Raw genomic sequence first — 22,898 nt, forward strand, 5'->3', positions numbered from 1 at the left:
ATAGTGAACATCTTTTTTTTTGTTTGTTTTTTTAACCTTACATTACACTTTATTAATTAATGATCCATTTTGTAAGCTCTTGGATAATCACTATTTAAAAATTCAAGAATATATCTTATTTATTTATTTATTGGATATTCTATCTACACTCAGATGCCATCCCCTTACCTTATCCCCCCCACCCAGGAATCCCCCCCCATCCCATACCCCTCCTCCTGCCTCTATGAGGGTGTGCCTCCATCAACCCCCCACTCCCACCTCTCCACCCTCGAATTCTCCCACACTTGGCATCCAGCCTTCATGGGACCGAGTATCTCCTCTCCCACCTACACCCAACAAGGCCATCCTCCCCTACATATACAGCAGGAGCCATGGGTCCCTCCCTATATGCTCCCAGGCTGGTGGTTTAGACCCTGGGAGCCCTGGTTGGTTGGTATTGTTGCTCTCCTCATGGTGCCACCAACCCTTTCAGATCCTTCAGCTCCTCTCTAACTACTTCATTGGGAACCCCCTGATCAGTTCAATGGTTAGCTGTGAGCATCTACCTCTGAATATGTCAGACTCTGGCAAACTTCTAAGGAGACAGCAATATCAGGCTCCTGTCAGCATGCACTTCCTGACATCCACATTAGTGTCTACCTTTGGTGACTGCACATGGGATGTGCACAGGTGGAATGGTCTCCAGATGGTCCCTCCTGTAGTTTCTGTCTCACACTTTGTCTCCATATTTGCTCCCTTGAGAATTTTGTTATTCCTTCTAAGAAGGACATACACTTGGTCTTCCTTCGTCATGAGCGTCATGTGGTCTGTGAGTTGAATCTTGGGTATTTCGAGCTTCTGGGCTAATATTCAATTATCAGTGAGTGAATACCATGTGTGTTCTTTTGTGATTGGGTTACCTCAACTAGGATGATATTTTCTAGATCTATCCATTTGCTGGCCAATTTCATGAAGCCATTATTTTTAATAGCTGAGTAATACTCCATTGTATAAATGTACCACATTTTCTGTATCCATTCCTCTGTTGAAGGACAATGTGGGTTGTTTCCAGCTTCTGTCTATTATAAATAAGGCTGCTATGAACATAGTGGAGCATGTGTCCTTGTTATATGTTGGAGCATCTTCTGGGTATATGCCTCGGAATGGTATAGCTGAGTCCCCAGGTAATGCTTGTAGGCAGTAAGAATTATGCTTCACTTAGGATGATATCTGAATGATAAAAACATTACATTTTGAGTCAAATATAGACATTTTGCCTGAGTAGAAGACTGTTACTTTTGGCAGATGTGTTAACTTTTGGCCATTGCAACAAAATTGCAGAGGTGAAAACACTGGAGGGTCTTCTTTGAAGGTCTGATAGAATTCTGCTCTAAACCCATCTGGTCCTTGGCTTTTTATTTTGGTTGGGAGACTTTTAATGATGGCTTTTATATTTTTTAGGGGTTTGGGGACTGTTTAGGTGGTTTATCTAATCCCTATTTAACTTTGGTGTTTGGTATCTGTCTAGAAGATCATCCATTTCATCCAGATTTTCCAGTTTAGTTGAGTGTAGGCTCTTGTAGTAGGATCCGATGAGTTTTTCAATTTTTTCAGTTTATCTTGTAATATCTCTCTTCTTCTTCCTGATTTTGTTAATTTAGATACTGTCTCTGTGCCCTCTAGCTAATTTGACTAAGGGTTTATCTATCTTGCTGATGTTCTTAAAGAACCAGGTCCTGGTTTTGTTGATTCTTTGTATAGTTCGTTTTGTTTTTACTTGGTTGATTTCAGCCCTGAGTTTGATTATTTCTTGCTGTCTACTCCTCTTGGGTATATTTGCTTCTTTTCGTTCTAGAGCTTTCCGATGTGCTGTCAAGCTGCTAGTGTATGCTTTGTCCAGTTTCTTTTTGGAGGCATTCATTGCTATGAGTTTTCTCTTAGCACTGCTTTCATTGTCTCCCATAAATTTGGGTATATTGTGCCTTCATTTTCATTAAATTCTAAAAAGTCCTTAATTTTTTTCTTTATTCCTTGACCAAGTTATTATTGATTAGAGCATTTTTCAGCTTTATGTGGTCTTTCTGTTGTTTTTGTTGTTATCGAAGATCAGCCTTCATCCATGGTGATCTGATAGGATGCATGGGATTTTGTCAATCTGCTTGTATCTGTTGAGACCTGTTTTATGACCAATTATATGGTCAATTTCGGAGAAGCTACCTTGAGGTACTGAGAAGAAGGTATATTCTTTTGTTTTAGCATGGAATATTCTATAGATATCTGTTCTATAGATATCTGGGAGAACTGGGTTCTTACGATGCCAAATAGCCTTTGTTTCTGTTGCTTATGTTCTTGCCCTTGCCTCGTGCCATCTGCTTATCTCTGTTGTTAGCTGGTCTTGCTGTCTATGACTGTGACTTGTCCCTTCTATAAGCCTGTGTGTCAGCACACTTGGAAGACCAGTTCTCTTCGGGATGAATTTGGTTATGAAGAGCTGTGGCATAGGGTCAGCCCAGGGCACAGATGTAAATTGGAAGGCTTCTGTCTCAGGCTGCTCCTTGGTTTCTGTGTCCTAAGTGGTCTGAGCGGGTTTCTTGGAGAAGAAATGGTGGTCTTAAGTGTGTTCAGAGGTGTCTCAGCACTCTGGGAGACCAGCTCTCTCCAGGCGGGATTTGGCTAAGGAGAACTGTGGCATAGGGTCAGCTCTAGGTGTAGATGGAAACTGGAAGGTCTTGTATTCATTTTAATGGTATGAAATTATTATTTTTTGTTTGTTTTATGTGTTTCTTTGTTTTTAGTGCAGTTAGCCTCATTGAGTTGGAATTTTTCTTCTAGTATCCTCTGTATGTTTAAGTTAGTAGAAAGATATTGTTTAATTTTTGTATTGTTGTGTAATATCTTGGTTTCTCTATGGTGATTGAAAAATTTTGCTGGATGTTGTATTCTGAGAAGAAGGAAACTCAACTGAGAAAGATTTTGTTAAAGATCTTTTCTGGGCATTCTGCCTGGTATTATTTTCCTTCTATTCATTTTAGGTTTGGTCTTTTCATGGTGTCCTCTATTTCTTTGATGTTTTGTGTTATGAACTTGTTATGTTTGCATTTTTGACTGATATATTGATTTCTTTTGTTGTACACCTGATATTTTCTCTTCCATCTCCTGCATTCTGTTGGTGAGTGTTATGTCTCTTGTTTGTATTCTCTTTCCTAGTTTTTACATCTCCAGAATTACCTCAGTTTGTATTTTCTTTATTGTTTCCTTTTCCCTATTCATGTCTTAGACAGTTCTATTCATTTCCATCACCTTTTTGATCGTATTTTACTATATTTCTTCATATATATTTGCTTCCTTTTTAAATACCTCTACCTGTTTTAATGTATTTCCTTGTATTAAGGGATTTGTCTAGGTTCTGCCTAAAGGCCTTTTTCATATAAGAATCAATTTAAGATCCTCTTCTTGGGCTTCAGTTTCATTAGGATATGTAGAATAGCTGGGTAGTAGGATTTCTGGGCTCTGGTGGTGCCATATTACCTTTGGTTTTGGTAATTGTGTTCTTACTCTGTCTTCTAGGCATCTGTTTTTTCCTGGTGTTTGCTGGATGATCCTGAGGTTAGCAAGGGCAGCTGTGTGTGTGTGTGTGTGTGTGTGTGTGTGTGTGTGTGTGTGCTGGACAATGGAAGTCAGGGTATAGGACTCTGCTGTTTGTGTTTCAGGCAGACCTCACTGTGTAGTCTGTTTCCTGAGAGGACTCTACTCTTCAGGCTGTATGCCAGTTGGATCCAACTGAGATGATGGTTAGGATCCGACTTGGATGGGATTGGTAGTACAGAGTTCTAAGCTGGTTAGTCTTGGGAACCTGGAAGGTTTCCATTGGGAATCAGCTGCTCTAGGGGACCCTCAAGTGTCCTCCATACCGAAGAACAAGTTTAGGGCTAGCATTCATTGCAAAAAAACAAAAACAAAAACACAAACAAACTAACTCATCAGTTTCAAAGTTAATACTTTAACACAATCCTGGTGCTTATGAAATTGAAAAGAAAGCTACAGAATTTGAACAGAGATGGGAAAATTGGTACAGTATTAAACTCAGGAATCGGGACCGTAGGGTCTTAGGAAGATTTCGAGACTTGCATATTTAATGAAACAATGCATCTTCTTGCTGGAGCTCATGGATATACTGATAGAAAATACAAATATTTAATAGGACTCCAAGGAAGACATATAACGTAGCACAGTGACAGTAGAGATCTGGAGCACTGGAGGTATTTTAATGCAGTTGGATTCTGGTCTGCTGTGGGTTCTTCATGGGATTTCAATGAATTCAACCATTGAAAATTAAACTGAAGATGTTTAAAAAAATGGTATTCAACATACACAGTTTTGTTTTCTATGTCATCATTTCTTAACCAGTATAGTATAACATCTATTTTTATAGCAGTCATTATTTGAAATAGTATAAATAGAGATAATTTAAAGTACAAGGCTCTATGTAGGCTGTATGCAAATACTATGCCATTTTATATAACAGTTTTAAACTCCTTCCAGTTTTAGTGTCTGTGGGGGTTCCTAGAACCAATTCCTCACAGATACAAAATGATAGTATATAAGCTGGAAGAACAAGAGCTGAGCACCAAGGGGAATATTACAGAGGAGTGAAGAGATTAAACTTGATTTGCTTGATCACATAGATAATGCTGTTTGTAGAACAAATACATACAGTGCAATCATGCATTAGTACAGTAGGAGAGGAATATACCTGGCCATGTGCATATGGAGTTTGTCTTTATAGAATAATGCGCTCCAATAAATACATGGATATTTATTGTGCCTGTACAATCAGTAAGAGATAGTTATGGTTAGTTGGATAAATTATATGATTATTGAGAATAAAGTATAGGATAGAATACGGGTTCTTGGTTGAGTGGGAAAAGGAAAATCTGAAAGTGGCAGTCCTGTAGGTGATCTCAGTAAAGGTCAGTCAGATGTGGAGCCTTAGAGAATGCTAATGAAAAGTTGGAGGAATGACTTTTATTTCAGAGATCTGATGAAGAGAAGGTAATTCAAAGTATTTTTTATAAAAGGTTTAAAAATGTATCTAATACAAATGAAATATCAAAGGCTTTTAGAAGCAAGATGGGGGTGAGATAGAAATAATTTTGTTGAAATTTTAAAAATACATTTACACTTACAAGGATCTGTGTCCTGGTGTATACTTTGGCTCTAATGTAAAAATTCATGGCCATTCATATCATGGCTTCTTTAATCTAAAGGTGCTGGAGGAGCCCTCTTAGGTTGAACCAAGCTAACATTGTTGAGTGATACTAAGCCATAGAGATATTTTATTTTCATCCTCCCTTTTGCCCTCTTTCCTTCTGTTCTTTTATCTTTTCTCATTCTCTGACACTCCCTTCCTCTTGTTTCAATGCAGGGAGCTTGAGTGGAATGTAGAGTTTACATGAACAGGATATGCAGAGAGAAGATATTCTTTAATAACTAAGGCTGATCTTATTCTAGACTATTTGTATATTTAATTTTAATAGCATTCAATAAATAATGTTTATGTTTTTGTTTTTCTTCATAAATATTTTGCTTATTAATTAAGTATGTTAAATGGTTTAAATTATGGAAGAAAAATGTAATAGACTTTTGCGGCTAGTAAAATTAATGGCTGTTGTGTTAGTTTTTCCTCTTGTTGAACCAAAATTACTCAACAAAAGCAACTTAAGTTCACAGTTTGAGGGTATAGTTTATTATATTGAGGAAGACATGTTAGTATTCCATAAGTGACTTCCATAAGTGAGCCATACTATATATATATATCACCCACTCCCCATTACATACAAAATATATAAATAAAGTGAAATTGAGGAACTTAATAATTCTTGGTTAGTGAGAGGACTTTCCACTGTTGATGACTTCAATCCCTGTGTAGAGCAACCTGAATTATAAAAGAACACAGAAAATCTCAATCTGACATTTTAATTCTTAACATCTCTGACCTAAACACAAGGGAACCCAAGTTTGTGAAAGCTACTTTTAAGTTTGTGAGCTACTGCACACACACTGATAACAACGGGAGACTTCAATACCTTACTCTTACCAACTAGACAGAGAAATCCTGGAGCTAATCTACAAAATAAAGCAAATAGAGCCAACAGATATTTACAGAACACTTCACTAAAAAACAAAGGAATATGCCTTCTTCTCAGCATTCCATGGAGCTTTCTTGAAAATTGACCACATACTCAGACTCAAAGGCTCATATGGCTACAAGAGATAGCCAGAATCACATGTGTAAATTCCAGAAAATATGAACTGAACTGTGTTGCCATTCCACTCTCCAAACGCTACCCCAGTGGCAGGCCTGGGTTATAGTCAATTGAGTTGTTAGCTAAGGGCTTTCATGGAAATCCCCAAGCAACCCAGGCTTCTGTTGAGACAAAGTGTTCTCTGCAAAGTGACATACTGCGCTCCATTGTAGAGGATAACACCCACTCAACTCCTTGAACATGGAGAGTTCCAGATGCTGCCTACATGGATCTTTCATCCCTATGTTCTCATCTCTTTGGTGTGAGGAGGTGTTTTGCAGCCTCCTGAAACAGAAACATGGACCCCAACCCAGCCACAAAACCTTTGACCTATAGTCTATCCTGCCTACACAACATACTGGGGTAATGGTTGCACAGAACTTGTGGGAGTTGCCTATCAGTATCTGATTTGACCTAAGGCCTACTCCATGAAAAGGAACCCATAGGTTCAATGCTTGTATAACCAAGAACCAGAGACTAGATGGGCTAGAGATCTAGGGTAAAACCAATCAGAACTGGTCTTTTAAAAAATTAATAAAATTATTCTTAATGCTATTCTGCTGTCTTCATAGTTGAGTGTTTTATCCTGTAATCACCAATGAGGCTCTCTCTGGCAGCAGGCAGAAACAGATACTGAGAGTCACAGCCAGGCATTATGTGAAGAGGGAATCTGGTTTGGAGGTCTCCGTTAAATCCCTCCCCTCAGTGCTCAGGGATTCCGATGGAAGTGGAAGTGGAAGTGGAGAGATTGTAAGAGTCAGAACGGATAGAGGACACTAGGAGAACAAGGCCCTCTGAATCATACCAGCTTACAGGCCAGGCACATACAAGCTTACAGAGTCTGAAGCAGCAAACAGGACTGATACGGGTCTGCATCAGGTTCTCTGCATATATATGATAGCTATTAGCTTATTATTATTAGTGGATTTCTGACTGTGAGAATGAGTCAATCTGTGACTCTTGTACCTTTTCTTAGGATTTTTTCCCAACTGTTGGGCTTCCGTGTCCAACTTTGACATATTTTTTTCTTCATCTTACTGTATTTTATTTGTTATGTTTAGTTGTTATCTATTAAAAACTTGTTCTTAGCCGGGCAGTGGTGGCGCACGCCTTTAATCCCAGCACTTGGGAGGCAGAGGCAGGCAGATTTCTGAGTTTCAGGTCAGCCTGGTCTACAGAGTGAGTTCTAGGACAGGCAGGACTATATAGATAAACCCTGTCTCGAAAAACAAACAAACAGACAAACAAAAAAGCTTGTTCTTTTCTTATGAGAAATAGAAAGGGAGTAGATTCAGAAAGGAGGGGAGAAGAAGGAACTGGGAGAAGTAGAGTTAGTAGAAAGTAGTCAGGAAGAATCCATTTTCATTAAAGAATTTAAAGTGTATAGAAATAAATTTTCAAATAAGGTTTCTATAGAACATGAATGTTGTGGACATTATAAAGTGAACTAGTTCAGTGACTGTCAGACAAATGGGGTGGAAAGATTGTAAGGACCAAAAAGGTCAGGGAGAAACTTAGTGAAAGAGTTTTCTTGGTATGACAGGATTCCTGCTCTAGGAACTCCTACTGTGGTGGTTGGAATGTGCTTGGCCCAGGGAGTGGCACTCTTGGGAGGTGTGCCCTTGCTGGAGTGGTGGGGCCTTGTTGGAGGAAGTATGTCATTTGGGGGGGTGGGCTTTGAGACTCTCATCCTAACTCCTTGGAAGTGAGGAGCAGACTGGCTTCTTTTGTATGAAGATGTAGAACTCTCACCTACTGCAGCACCATGCTTGCCTGGATACCACTGTGCTTCCTGCGTTGATGACAGTGAACTAAACCTCAGAACTTGTAAGCCAGCCCCAATTAGATGTTGGCCTTTATAAGAGTGGAACATGGTGATTTAAATATGGTTGGGCCAGGGATAGCACTATTAGGAGGTGTGGCCTTGCTGTAGTAGGTGTGGCCTTATTGAAGGAAGTATATTACTTTGGGGGTGGGCTTTGAGACCCTTCTCTTAACTCCCTGGAACTCACCTACTTCAGCACCATGCCTGTGTGGATGCTGATGTGCTTCCTGCCTTGATGACAATGAACTGAACCTCTGAACTTGTAAGTCAGCCTCAATTAAATGTGGTCCTTTATAAGACTTGCCTTGTTCATGGTGTCTCTTCATAGCAATGGAAACTATAAGTAAGACTTATACCAACTATGGTTATTTGTGTAACAACTGCAGAAGATCAAGCCAAACCACATTGAATCATGGAGGAGGGAGCAGGTTCATTCCAGATTAAAAGTCCAAAAGAAACAATGACCAAATAAACAATAAGCTTATTTGGGTGAGATCTTTCCCGAGGTCACCACTCCCTTACTCTATTTATCACCTCAAACACAGGATTTACTCTATTGTAGTTTCTGGTGCCCCTTTATTACTCGAACCATATATTTTTGTATTTTTTTCTTTTTAATCTTGCTATGATTAATCAAAACACTCCTCATAAAACTGAACCACAGGATAAAGTCTAAACTAGGCCTTTTTGAAACTTCCTTTGTTGAAGCAATGAATTTGAATCTTCTCACTATAGAGTGGAGTCTGGCAGAGCTTAGAGTGCTACAGAGGACATGACTGATAAGCTATTGATAGCTAATGGCGTCAGGCAGGGAGAGACAAGTCTTTTTGTTTTTTTGTTAAACATTTTTTAATTAGATATTTTATTTAGATTTCAGGTGATATCCCCTTTCCCTATCTTCTCCAGCCAGAATCCCCCCATCCTATCCCCTCTCCTCCTGCTTCTATGAGGATGTGCTCCCACCCACCCACTCACTCCCACCTCCCCATCCTCGAATTCCCCCATACTGGGGCATCCATTCTCTCCCACCTATGCCAGACAAGGCCATCCTCTTCTACCTATACAGCTGGAGCGATGGGTCCTCAATGGAATAGAATTGAAGACCCAGAAATAAACCCACACACCTGTGGTCACTTGATCTTTGATAAAGGAGCTAAAACCATCCAGTGGAAAAAGGACAGCATTTTCAACAAATGGTGCTCATTCAACTGGAGAGACAAGTTTTTTAAAGCATATGTTCTCATATATTGACCATGCTTATTCCAATGCATGGACCTACACCAGGATTATATGTAGTCAACCCACATTGGACTCAGCATGCAAAATATATTTTAATGTGGACATGATGTGAAAAGGGGATGAGGAGTAGTGGTTGATGTGGGAGGAGGTATGTGTGGAGAGAGTGGAGAATTGAGTAATCAAATGCATTATATGCACTTAGGAAATACTCAGTTGCAAAAGCTTTACCTTTTACTTTGTTCCACAATTCTGTGATATTTTGTTCTTTTCCCCCCTGTTGTCTGTAAGATGTTCTATTTACTTGATTGGATTCAGTTTTCTAAGGGTACAGGAAGGCATTCCTTTCATTTACAGCTGCTGCTCTACATTTCCTTCTTACACAACCCATCTCTTCTTGTGTGTCCTTCATTCCTTTCAGCAGCTATTAGCGTATTTCTTACCATTGTTGTGACTCTCAGTGTGAGGTTTCCTGTATTGCTGTTAGGACTGAGTCAGTTCTGGTTCTTTGTCTGTCTTCAGGCCAGGTACCTTGTGCTTGTTTGCTTTCTCCCCTGTTGTGGTGGTTACTGGCTGTTAGTATCCCTGATCATTTTGTTGTTAAAAGTCTACCTCAGTAAGGTACATAGGTTATTAATGAGTTTTTGTATTTATCTAGCTAGGAGGTAGTCAATTGTATTGCTTATTTCTCAGTGCTATGTTAAAAACTTTAAAACAGAAAGTTAAGACAGCCAAGGCTTACTTTGATCCACAGTTTGAAGGTGTAGTACATCCAGCAGAGAAGGTGTGGACAAACAATGAGAAGAACTTTGGCTGAAGGGACATTTGCCCACTGGAGCGCAGGCCTTACTGGTTCTCCCCTTCCCTCTGCCTTGCTAAAATCCAGTAGATTAGATTCCTAAAGCTTGTCCCCCAAGGTTTGTTTCCTTATTTGGCCACTTCCTTCTCCTGAGGCCAACTACCAAGTTCTAGCTATCAAAGGCCCTATTTGGCTCACTTATTTAACATGCCAAATTAAAATTAAACACTTCATCCTAACATAAGGTTTGCCTTGTACCTTTATAAACCACCATTTACCCATGTGCCACATTTGTCTCCTTTATATCCAGAGGCAGTCTTTTGTCCTTCTGCAACAAATACACCTTGTGTCTCTCTTTTGTTCCTTTCCCCTTCTTCCTCATCCTCTTTTGCCTGTCTTTGCCCATTACCCATGCCCTCTGTCTCTCTGGGGCAAATAAATTTCCTTTGTGCTGAGAGTTTGGTCTCCGTGGTTCTGAGCCCGTACTTTTCTGTAGCTGTGGTAACAGGAGTGTCTCTAGTCATGAAGCAGAGAGAGATGGATGCTGGTACTCTGCCTATTTTGTCCTCTTGTTCAGTCTGCAGTTTGAGCCCATGGAAAGGTGTCATGTTCATTCAGCATAGATTTTCTCACTTGAGTTAAAACTCTCTAGAAACCCATCACCGACACCTCCAGATGTTTGGTTACCAGATGACTAAATCCAAACAAGTTCACATTCATGACTAGTCATCAGAGCTCTGTGCTGTTGGCTGTCATAGGGTTGTCTGAGGTGAAACTTCTTCCATATTGTCTCCATGGTTGGTTTTCAGTTAAGTGACATAAGTTGAGTATGTCCTTACTCTACAGATCTGTATGGCTCTTGTAACAATAGTTTTCCTTGCAATTATGTCTTACTAAGAAAGACAAAAAGCTGGAGAATAATATCAACCTATAGTGTTCCTGGAGGTAACCCAAGTTCTCTATCCCTACATTTAGTCTGAGTGAGCCCATTCCTTGAGCTATAAATGAGCTCATTGGCGTTTCACAGGTGCCTCTCTGCCCTGCTCTTGCCTCAGCACAAGGCTTCTGCTGTGCTGCCCTCAGTGACTTGATTCTCCTCAGTTGCCTACTGCTATCTCCAGTTCCCAGGGAAGCAGTTTGTCCTATGTTCTCACTCTCTGCTGGAGCTATGAAAATGGTGGCTTTCAGTTTGTTCAGTATTTTTCTTTCTGAGGTCCCAAGAAACTATCTGGCTTTTTATGTATTAGATGGAAACTGGACATTCTACTGTCTATTAGAAAGAAGACACAATTTTAGTGTATGTTTGGTCTCTTAACCTTTTTTTCCCAACTTAAACACAGTTTCTAGGTAATATTTGAATATTGATGACATTCTTATAATGCTTTATTGCTGACAAGAGCCTGATATAGCTGTCTCCTTAGAGGTTTGCCAGAGTCTGACATATTCAGAGGCAGATGCTCACAGCTAACTATTGATCTGATCAAGGGGTTCCCAATGGAGGAGTTAGAGAGAAGACTGAAGGAGCAGAAAGGGTTTGTGGCCCCATGAGGAGAGCAACAATACCAACCAACCTGAGCTCCCCAAAGTCTAAACTACCAGCCTGGGAGCACATAGGGAGGGACCCATGATTCCATTTGTACATGTAGGGGAGGATGGCCTTGTTGGGCATAGGTGGGAGAGGAGATCCTTGGTCCCATGAAGGCTGAACACTGAGTCGGGGGTGGGGATTTGAGGGTGGGGAGATGGGAGTGGGGGAGTAGGTGGGGGCACACACTCATAGAAGCAGGAGGAGGGGGGATGGGATAGGAGGTTCCTAGATGGTGGGGGGAATGGTGTAAGGGGATAAAATCTGAAATGTAAATATAATATCTAATAAAAAAAGTCTAAAACCAAAAAAAATTAAAAAAAAACCCAATTTTTGGATTTTTAAAACAAGTGTGGGCTATATAATCTGAAAGGCAGTGAGTATATCCCGAATATCTCCTTCAAAATCTTATTCAGGGACTAGAAAAGATCGTTTCAAACGGGAAATGTTTCTCTCTGCCCAAAGATGTAGAAAGAATGGACATGAAGGAAAACTCTTCTCATCTTAGGACATACTTAATGTGCAGAGCGGAAGGCCCCCAAAATCATAGTGTTCTGAAACTGATTAGTGTAACATGTGGTAATCATATCAGACTAGTATGTTAAACAAGGATGCTCAGCCATCTCCAGGGGGCAGAATGCTGGGAAATTGTGTCTTTAAACAGTCACATGTGGTCTATTTCTGAGAGGGTAACTAGGGCAGAGGACAATATTCTATTCTCAACAGAAGGAACTGTCTGAGACTTAGATGGTTTCAGTCTATCATTCTTTTGCTTTGTAGACAGAAAGTAGTGAGCAAAGTAAAGTCGGCAAGTTAGGTAGTGCATTAAGACTTTTTAGAACTGACTGAATAAATGTGTGTTTTAAAGGGAGATTTATACTGCCTTATAGGATAGGGTCTAGGTAGGTAGTTCAATGGCTGTCTCATAATGATTAAACAGTAGAGAATCTGGTAGGTGTTCAGTTCACAGTGCTGGGTATCCCAGCAGTCTCAGTCAGGTGCTGGAGTCACTGAGCATTCCTGAAGAGCTGGTAGTCTTTAGTCTATGTTGTAATCTTGACTAAGGTGCATTTAATATTAACCACAACAACAGGATAGACAAACTTGGTAACAGGCATAAATCAGTTTCCTTCTTTCGTATCCTTTTACGTGGGCTGCCAGACATCATGAACCAGGTTTAAGATGAGTCTTCCTGTTCCATCTGCTGAATAAAATTCCTCACAGGGTTTCCAGCAGCTTCAGTTTTAGTTGATTCTACATGGAGTCAAGATGATAACCACGATCAGGCATCACATGTTATATTTCTCTAACTCTTAGTGGATGAATGATTTTGTTACATAGTTAGATAAAGTATAAGGTCCAGAGCAGACACGTGTCCAATAGACCAAATATAAATAGGCAAATTTAGAACTTATTATGAAAATAAAGAATTGTCTCTGGTGAGAAGGTTAAAGAGTCTATTTTATTTTAGATTACTGAATATGGCACCAAAGCAGTCAACATCTTAACTTTCTTCCTTTTTCCTTCCTTCCTTCCTTCCTTCCTTCCTTCCTTCCTTCCTTCCTTCCTTCCTTCCTTTTATTCTTTCTTTCACAAAGAACCCTGATTTTGTTTTACAAAGACTGACATATGTTGGCACTGAAATTGGTGTAGGAGATATTTTGCCAGCAGGTAACTACAGATGTCTATGGGAGGAGAAATACTCTTACAATGATCATTCAAACTGCCTATTAAACATTTGCTCCTATTCTAGGCCTTCTATCTTTGCTTATTGCCTACCAAATAAGTACATTTCATATTGCTGCTGTAACAAATGTCTAAAAGTAATAAAATTGTAATTTTATTAAAAGTGATAAAATCTCGTAATTTTGTGGATCAGTAGGAGACTTAACTAGAGTAAAATGAAGGGATGGGTAAGCAGTTTTAGGCTAGAAGAGAGAATAAATGTCTTGGTTTTCGTGTTATTGGTAGAATTTAAAAGATGGATAGCATTGAACTCTCATGCTTATATTAGCTTTAAACTGGAGATCCCCAGAAAACATATCTCTTGGCCTGTACTCTTCTTAAGTTTCAAACTCAGCAAAGCTAGTCCAGGCCTTCCTACCTGACATCTCTGTAACATACTTCTGTAACTTTCCACTTTTAAGAACATAGGTGATTTGAATCAAACCACCTCCTTAATCCCAGCTGGTCTCTTTCTCAAGGTCCTTAAGAACAGTCATATGTGCCATACTGTTACCATGTGACCTTACACATACAAATGTTTGGACTCAGGGGTGAACATCCTTGAGGAGACCATATTTCCTGACTCATAAACACAGGATTGACTGCACTTGCCCTGGCCTGGTTGTTTTTCCTTTTCTGCTCATAAAGTTCTCACAGACTTATCTTTCTTGCTTTAATGGGGCGAATTTTTCAATTCTTTGAGCAGTTACATTATATGTAATACCTATGGAGACACGGTAAGTGAAACAGTTTCTAGAAACACTGGAAAACATCAAATTATTCATTTTTAAAAGAGAAAGTCTTATGTGTTTTTTGTGAATTTGTAAAATTGATTTTAATCTTTAGTAGCCATCCTAGCAGCAGAAGGTAAAGCATTAACAGTTAACTTGGTAAGAGTCTGTGTGATCCCACAACATTTGAAGGGGAAGCGATAACAATGACTTCAGTAATTTATCACAGAAAATCTATGTTGAGAGTGGATAATATCGGATCTTAATATTTTATTTCTTTCCTCCTTAGATCATCACAAGATATGTTTATGAGCTACTGGAAAATGACTGTAATTTGAAAAAAATCTCTATTCCAGTAAGTTCAATTTTCAAAAATGTTTATTCCAAATAAAATGCCTTGTTCCATATAAAATGGTTTTCAATCCAGGAGAAAATTTTTATTGTGGGTTAACTGTGCAAAGGTTAAAAATAAAAGTGCTAGCCTGTTGATCCTAGTGACTCAATGCCGGTAAGTGTCCTTACTCTTCTGTAATTGTCCTTACAAGATAACTCCCCCAATACAAAAGATGAGCAGTGCTGATGCTAAGTCTACTACGGTGGTTGCAGAAAGGGTTCTCCTTTTTCTTTTCTCGTTTCACCTATTATTTTTATTTGTTTCATATTTGTTTCCATGTACCTTGCATTTTAATAAGTATTCATTAACTGTTTAGATATTGTTTAGTTCTTCAAACCAGGTTTCCTTTTTTAAAATTTTTATTTAACTTTATATATTAATGAGTATCTTGTCTACATGTATGTGTGTGGCCCACACAGGGCAGAAGGGGGCATCAGATCCCCCGGAACTAGTCTTCCTGTGGAGTAAGACCATGGGTTGATGCTGGGAATTAAACCTGGGTCCTCTGTAATCGTGGCCAGTGCTGCTCCTACTGAGCTATCTGTAGCCCCTTACTGCTACACAAAATATTATTCCCCCTCTACACATTAGAAAAGTCATTCCTGTTTTTTGTTTTCTTAAATATTGCTTGTTTTCTTTTTATCAGAGGAATGTTTGGAAATTTTGTATACTTTTGAAATTTTGGAATGTAAATGTTTGGGATTTGTTTTTAGACTCAAATTCTAAACAAAACGTCTATCATTGTTTTGACTTACTTGAATTACAATATTGCTCCCTTTCTCCCTTTCCTCCCTCCAGATATTGCCCCCCTGCAGCCATTAACTTTTTAAAATTTCTGGCTTTCTTTTTTTAATTGTTATTGTATGCATATATGTATTTTTAATTTATATCACAAAACAAGCTTATAAAATGAATAAATAGTAATCTCTGGTATAAAATGATTGTTGGACTAGATTAGATGATTTTTGCTGCTCCTGACAACTCTTTTCTTTTATGATATGAGTCCAGATGACAATGAAATTGATTAACTTAATATGTAAAACTTTACATATAGATAGTTTCTCTGAACTTTTGCAGAGTATTTTTAATATTTTGGGTCATGTTATTGAGGAGTTTGAAGATGTCTTGCTTCTTGAAATTCTCACCTTTGATTTCAAAGTTCCACTAAAAACTATTTTTCATTTAATCTTTTATAGGTAACCTCTAGTTATAGAAACTAATATTATTCATTATTGATTCATTCAAGTCAATAAATGCCTACTGAAGTCACTCTTGTTCCTTGTAATATAATAGTAAAGAAAATGTTACTGTATGTACAGATAGGTCATTCCTTGCTCTAGTTTGAAACATTGCTTCTTTCAGGAAAGCCTGGAAGTCTAAATTTTAGCTTTTTTTTTTTTTTTATTTTGCAGTCGGTATGGTTGTCCTTTGGGGAGTCAAAACTCTTGACTTCAGGCCTTCTTTCTTTCTTTTTTTTTCTTATAAATGACAACATTTTGTTGGGGCTAGTTATGGGTTTAGAGGTTCAGTCTGTTACCATCATGGTGGGAAGCACAGCAATGTCCAGGCAGGAATGGTGCTGGAGAAAAAGCTGAGAGTTCTCTATTCAATTCTGAAGGCAACCAGAAGACTGGTTTCCAGGCAGCTAGAAGAAGGGTCTCAAAGCTGACACCCAAAGTGAGACATTTCCTCCAACAAGGCCACACCTACTCCAACAAGACCACATCTAATACTGCTACTCCCTGGGCCAAGCATATTCAGTCTACCCCATTCTACTTCCTGGCCCCCATAGACTTGTTCAAACACATGAGTTTTTATGGGGGCCATATCTACCCATAACATAATGCAAAATACATTTAGTCCAGCTTCAAAAGTTCCATAGGCTATAGCAGTCTCAGCAATGTTAAAAGTCCAAAGTTTAAAGTCTCTTTATAGATTCATCCAGTAACTTAACTGCAATTCCTAATAAAATCAAAAGAAAAAAGGTAGATCACATGCTGCCGTTACAGGGTCTACTATTCTAAAACTTCATACTGAGGAAATACTGGACCAAAAGAAGATCAAAAACCAGCTGGGCAAACTCTGCATCTCCATGTCTGTGGTCAAAGTGCTCTTCAGATCTGCAAATCTTTTCAGCTCTGTTGACCACAATACAATTCTTTCTCTTTGGCAGCTTTTGGCAGGTATTCCAGGCAGGCCTACGTTCTTATTCTGTAAACACTGTGTATTGAAGCTGAGTATTATGGCACATGCCTTAATCGTAGACCACGTTTGGAGATGCTGGCAGATCTGTGTGAGCTTGAGAACAGCCTGGTTCTCCTATTGATTTCCAGGCCAGCTGGGGCTACATAGTGAGATGCTATCAAAGCAAGGAAGCAAATGACCTGTATACATTTGTTCCTTCTGAAATTTAAAGGGAAAATTTATCACTTTATTCAGTTTCTGAAGAAGAACCCTTAAAGACTGTTAGGATCTTGAGACCATCGATATTTTGTCCTTTGACTATAACATTTCTGCTTCTGTGGAGATTTTGAAGCACACTTTGCTCTGTAGATGTAGAGCACAAATTACAATTGGCTAAATGAGGGTAGTTTGGGTAGAATTTTAAATTCTCTACAGAGAAAACCTGAAATTATATTGAAAACTTTGTTTTATAAATTTGGTAATTCTCACTTTAAATTTAATATACAAATTAAGTAAGTTTAGAGAAAGATTCATCTTATATGAGATGAAATAAGTGCTGTGTTTATTTTTGGTTAATAAATCCCTTTGTAAGCTTAAAAAGTCTGTCTTTCATAAGTGATTACATGTTACATAATGTGGAACTTACTGTTCAATAGCAATTACTTCTCTCTTGTTTTCTCTTAAATACAAATTAGTACTGAGAAATGTTTGGTTTCTTTAATAGAATGTTCTTTTCTACTGAAAGAATGTTACCAACCTTTTCCCCTTGTTACTGAACAACAACTTGTTAGCTTCAGTAGAGGGACCCTAATGTCACTTTTAATATGGCAACCTTCAAGGAAGAAAAAAGTGACAGTCAGTGTCACAAGCGAGCTTATGTTCTGCACAAGTACAGGGTCGTAAGTCCAGATGTTCTCAGTTGTCGTGCTCCTGCCCACATGAGTGTTAGATGTGGCTTAGACTAATCATTTCTCTATAAAATTTCAGTTTTGTTTATTACATACATTCTGTTTAAGGGAAACATCACTTTTTGGGGTTCACAAGTATTCCATGGTAAACTGCTAAGTGCTATACATTATTTGGCGTACTCTCATGATTGAGGGACATGTAAATTGGACTGTATTAGAATGACCTTTGTGTTTTGTTTTTAAAGGGCTTAGCTCAACTGCTTGCCATTATTTGAGGTAAACAACCTTGTAGTCATTTCCAAACTTTATTGAGGTAGTGAGGAAACACTTTTATTTATATAGATATTTTGCAATATAAATTTAGCACTACCTTATACAAAGCAAGTTGTATTTACCACTTTTAGAGTCACTTTTCTGCTTTACTCTGGTCATTTCTACCCAATGATTTGTACACATATTTCTCTTCTCATTTCTTCATTCATACTTCCATATACATTTCTTGTCATCAGTGTCATCTTTCATTGTATACTCTGAATTTCACATGTTTCAATGACGTTTTTCAACTGCTCAATTCAAGTTTATTCATGACTGCCTTTATCCTTAGTCTCATAAAAATTCTCAGGTAGAATTATAGCATTTTTTCTTTTTTTGAAAATAATCATTCTTCTAGTGTTAAAGAGATTGTTTGTGAATTCAAAGGAGTAATTTTCCATTGCTTGACATGCTCCTTGAGACCTGGACATGGTCATGCTTGTCACCTTTGCACACTGCACTGGAGCCAGAGGCTTAAGAGTTGAGCAGCATCCCCTGTTCTAGGGCACGCTTGAGGCCAGCCTAACTCCACACATCCCTATCTTAGACAAACAGAATAATTGCACTATTTGGGAACTTGGATTATTAAGTGACTTCTTTGTGACCTTTAGTTTAGAACTGTGCATCAGATCCTGTTGGGCTCCCTTGTGTGTACACAACTGAAGATAGTGGCTGCTTCTCTCTATAATCCACCTGTACTGAGGAGTTTTATAGGTAGGGGTAGGGCCTCATGAGCCTCCACCTCAATACATGATTGACTAACATGCCCCACTTGTTTACGTTCTGAGGAGAAACCTTTAGCGGATAGTAGGATTAGTATTGTCATGGCTGTGTCCTACAAGTAGTGCTTTTGTTTTTTCTTCTGGTTCTTACATTTCTTCTCTTTTTTTTCTTATGTATTATTCCCTGAAACTTACAATATTCCCTGAAACTTAGGTCTGAGCAATAAGCTGCCACTAATTCTTAAACCTAGGGCATCTATGTGTTTTTGCCATTACTGCCTTTCATTGCAAAGGGAAGCTCTTCTGATTAAGGCTGCTATTTGTCTGATGGTATGTGTTTAGTAGGCAGTATGAAGACTTGTCAGTTTAGCTACAAAACAGTAGTACATGCCTCCCCATTTGCCAAGGCTTAAGATTCTTCCAGACTCTGGTTTTTAAAAAATACCACACATGAATTTATTCCTGTGAAGGAGACCTCAAATTCAATAAGAAACTGGTTATTCCAATAACAGTTGCATCACTATTGCACTAGTCGGAACATCTTGCCTAGCAGGCTAGCACTCAATTCATAGGACTTACATCTGGTTAAGATAGTTGATGCCATTTTTACCCCAGGGCTTGCACCATGCCTTTTAGGATTCTGAAAGCTAGCCAGTGGAGAGGAAGCTTTCAATTCAGTTCTTCCTTGGTTGTTCTCTATTTTGCAATGAATGTGGTGTCATGTCTTCAGCAATAGGGAATTATTAATTAGTTCTGATTGGTAATTAAGAGGAGTAAGTGGCAGAGGTCTGTATTGTTCTCACGTTCTCTGCAGGCTTTCCTGACCAATTTTTCATAAAGAGGTATTTCATATCTGGTACTAGAAATTTTATGTAATATCCCTAGGCTTTTGTGAACACCACTATCTGGCTATTCAAAGCATCCTCCCATTTTTTGTTCTTTGTTTTTATTTTTTATCTTGTAAGCTTTTATACACCAATTAAATTTTCTTTCCATACAAGTTTCCATATTTGCTTTCACTTTGTTTAATTCCCCCTCCGCTCTTTCATTTCTCCAGTTCTCCAGCCCATCCATGCTTAAGTATTTCTATCCCTGAGATTCTTACTTTCTACTTTTTCTATTATTTACTTTCTAGTATCTCCTCTGCCCTTGAAGAACCCTTTAGCCAAGTGGCTGCTTGTCATTTTTTTTCCTTCTATAAGTACTCCAAGTTAAACACATAGATCTGACAATTCAAAGCTAGGATCCTCATATGAAAGAGAACATGTAGCATTTGTCTTTCTATGTCTGGGTTTTCATCCATTCATACATACATACATACATACATACATTTATATGTGTATATATATATTTATGTATATACATATATATTTGTTATGTGTATATATGAATATATATTTGTGTATGTATATATCTATAGATATAGATATAAAATCAGGTAGTAAGTCTTGGGAAATGTGGAGGCATGTACTACTGCTATGTAGCTAAACTGACATGGCCTCATATGGCCTTCTAAATACACATACTCTCAGACAAATATCACCCTCAGCCTTAATCAGAGAGGCTTCTTTTTGCAATGAATGGCAGTGAAGGCATAAACTTGTAGATGCCCTAGGTTTGAGAATTAATGGCAGATGATTGCTCAAACCTAAATGGAGTATTATATCACCCTTGGTAATTTTCAGGGAACATTGTAGAAGACGAAATGGAAGGAGTGTAAGGATAAGAAGACAGCATATATATATATATATATATATATATATATATATATATATATATATAATTTGTTGCTATTTTTTTTTTAATAATTGCCATTCTGAGTGGCGTGAAATGAAATTGATAATATTAGCTCGCATGTCCCTCATAGCTGTTCATGTCTAACACATTGAAAAAGAATTGTCAGCCATTTTTATGTCTTCCTTTGAGAACTCTTTATTCAGACCTATAGTTCATTTTACAATTTGATTATTTGTTTTTTATGTTTATTTTTAAGTTTTTTGTGTGTATCTTCTAGATATTAATGCTCTGAATCATTTACATTCATTGTATCTAAAGGACATATTGTCAATTGTATGATTCCATATTTCAAAGGTTTTTTATTTTTTATTTATTGAGTATCTATAAGGTGCTAGTCTCTGTTGTAGACTAAAAATCTTGCCTAATATAAATTAAAAAAATTATTTCTTCTTAGATTTACACTGTAGTGGAGAGAGATGAATGCATACACACACACCCACACCCACACACAGGCATACACATGTATGCACACGCATGTCCCACATGCATGCACATGCATGGACATTTATTATCTATCTATGAATGAATACACTGTGGTGGGTTGCTGTATGTGCTGTGAAGGAGAACAAGACACAGAAAGGGACTAGAGATTCATGGGGAAGAGTTTGAGATGTTATTTGTAGACAAGGTAAGCTTCACTCTAAAGTTGTAGCTATCCATAAACTCCAGCCATTCTGTTCCTACTGAACCAGTTGCTCTTGTGCTGTTTACATAAATAGCATCAGATAATGAGACCAATATTGTTTTAAACCTAGGTTTATTTTTATATTCCTGTGCATTTTGAATGAATGTGAACATTTAGATTTTAAAATGTTAGATTAAATTCTATAGCATTTTTGTAGAATTTTGTGTGTGTATGTGTTGTTCTAACTTTGATACCTGTTTGAACATATTTTGTTGCTAGAGTCAAGAACTGGTACAGTATACAGAATGTAGAGTGATCTTTGACATGTGTAGTTGTGGGTAGAGAACACATTACTAGTTGTTAGTTCTGGCTTTAACCTTGTTGTATAAGTCCTCCATTCTGAGTCTTGACCTTTGCTGATGTCCCAGAGAGCTTGCTGTACATACGGAATGAAATGTTCAGAATACACTTCCTTAGCATCTCTAGCGTCTTTGAAATTGAAGCATGTATAATCAAAATTAATAAACCTTTATCTGAGCATTAACTAGATATAAATGCATAATTAATCTTTATGTAAATGAAGCATGTACAAGTTGTTGTTTTGTGTGTCTATGTTTGCAATCTGAATGCAGTTCTAAAGCCCACTTACATGGAGCACCTTGTGTTTGGAGTGTTAGATAGTTTCCTTCCTTTTTGCATAGTTTATACTGTTCTGGATAAATTATTTATATATTCTAGTTTAGGTTTTTTATTTTTTATTATAGGTACAATCTGCTTCAGTGATAGAATCATAGACTATATGCTGTGTAAGCTTATAACTTAAATTTATTCAAATGTAATTTCTTCATTTATTGATGATTGTTGTAGTAGTGATACCTCAGTGGGATTGTGAGTAATGAGAGTGATAAAAACAGTTGGATCATATCTGGACCACAGGATGCTTTTAAAATTAATTATTTTAATGTAAGGTGGTGGTAATGCAATACTAAATCTACAATAACAATGTAGGAATATGCTTTAATTATTCTTTTTATGTGTTTTTGTATTTAAAATATTTCTGTTGCTTGTTCACCTATTATGTAATTGCTAGATCTTACAGTTTTTCTTTTATGTAACATTTTTTAAAGAAGTGATTCTGTAATAACCGTTCAATAATTTGTAATAGCCATTAGTTGTTTTCTCATTGTGTATATGCTTGATCAAAAACATTTTATTTATTATTTAATTTTTTTTGATTACAGGTAGATGCCACTGAGAGTGAACCAAAGAGTTTTATCTTTATGAGTGAGGATGCTTTGACAAATCCACAGAAACTGATGGTTTTAATTCATGGTAGTGGTGTTGTCAGGGCAGGTCAGTGGGCTAGAAGGCTTATTATTAATGAAGATCTGGACAGTGGCACACAGATACCTTTTATTAAGAGAGCTGTGGATGTAAGTGAAACTTCTTTTGTTTTGGGGGGCATTTTATCATTCTGTTTTATTGCATAGAATAATTTTATTATGTCTTTTCAGGAAATATATTCATGGCATAATCTTATTAAGTCTTTATTTACTTTCCTTGTATAATTGTTATTTTTCAGTAATGCAGGAAAATGTAGTAATATTGTTGGTTAGGTAAAGGCTTAAATGTCTTTGCAATGAATATTTTTAAATTTTTTTCTTTTTTTGCTTTTTCTTTGTTTAATAATATGAACTATGAGTTTAAATATTCTATCATATCATCAACAATGAAAATACTTTTGAAAAAAAACCCCAAAACATAATGAACC

General features: G+C 37.6%; 1 protein-coding gene across 8 annotated transcripts in view; it reads left to right on the forward strand.

Annotated features, from left to right (window-relative positions):
* Arb2a (ARB2 cotranscriptional regulator A) overlaps nt 1-22,898 on the forward strand; it is a 404,275-nt gene that overhangs the window by 88,002 nt on the left and 293,375 nt on the right. For 6 of the 8 annotated variants that reach the window (XM_076927062.1, XM_076927067.1, XM_076927063.1 and 3 more), the window contains 2 exons: nt 14,475-14,540; nt 22,369-22,560. The exons of 1 other annotated variant lie outside the window; for it this stretch is intronic. In XM_076927062.1, coding sequence (XP_076783177.1) covers nt 14,475-14,540; nt 22,369-22,560 — 258 coding nt within the window. The remainder of the gene's footprint in view (nt 1-14,474; nt 14,541-22,368; nt 22,561-22,898) is intronic. One more of the 8 variants, XM_076927068.1, reaches the window with a different exon arrangement.

This window comes from Arvicanthis niloticus, chromosome 29, assembly GCF_011762505.2.
Source record: "Arvicanthis niloticus isolate mArvNil1 chromosome 29, mArvNil1.pat.X, whole genome shotgun sequence".
In the NCBI taxonomy this organism is placed as follows: Eukaryota; Metazoa; Chordata; class Mammalia; order Rodentia; family Muridae; genus Arvicanthis; species Arvicanthis niloticus.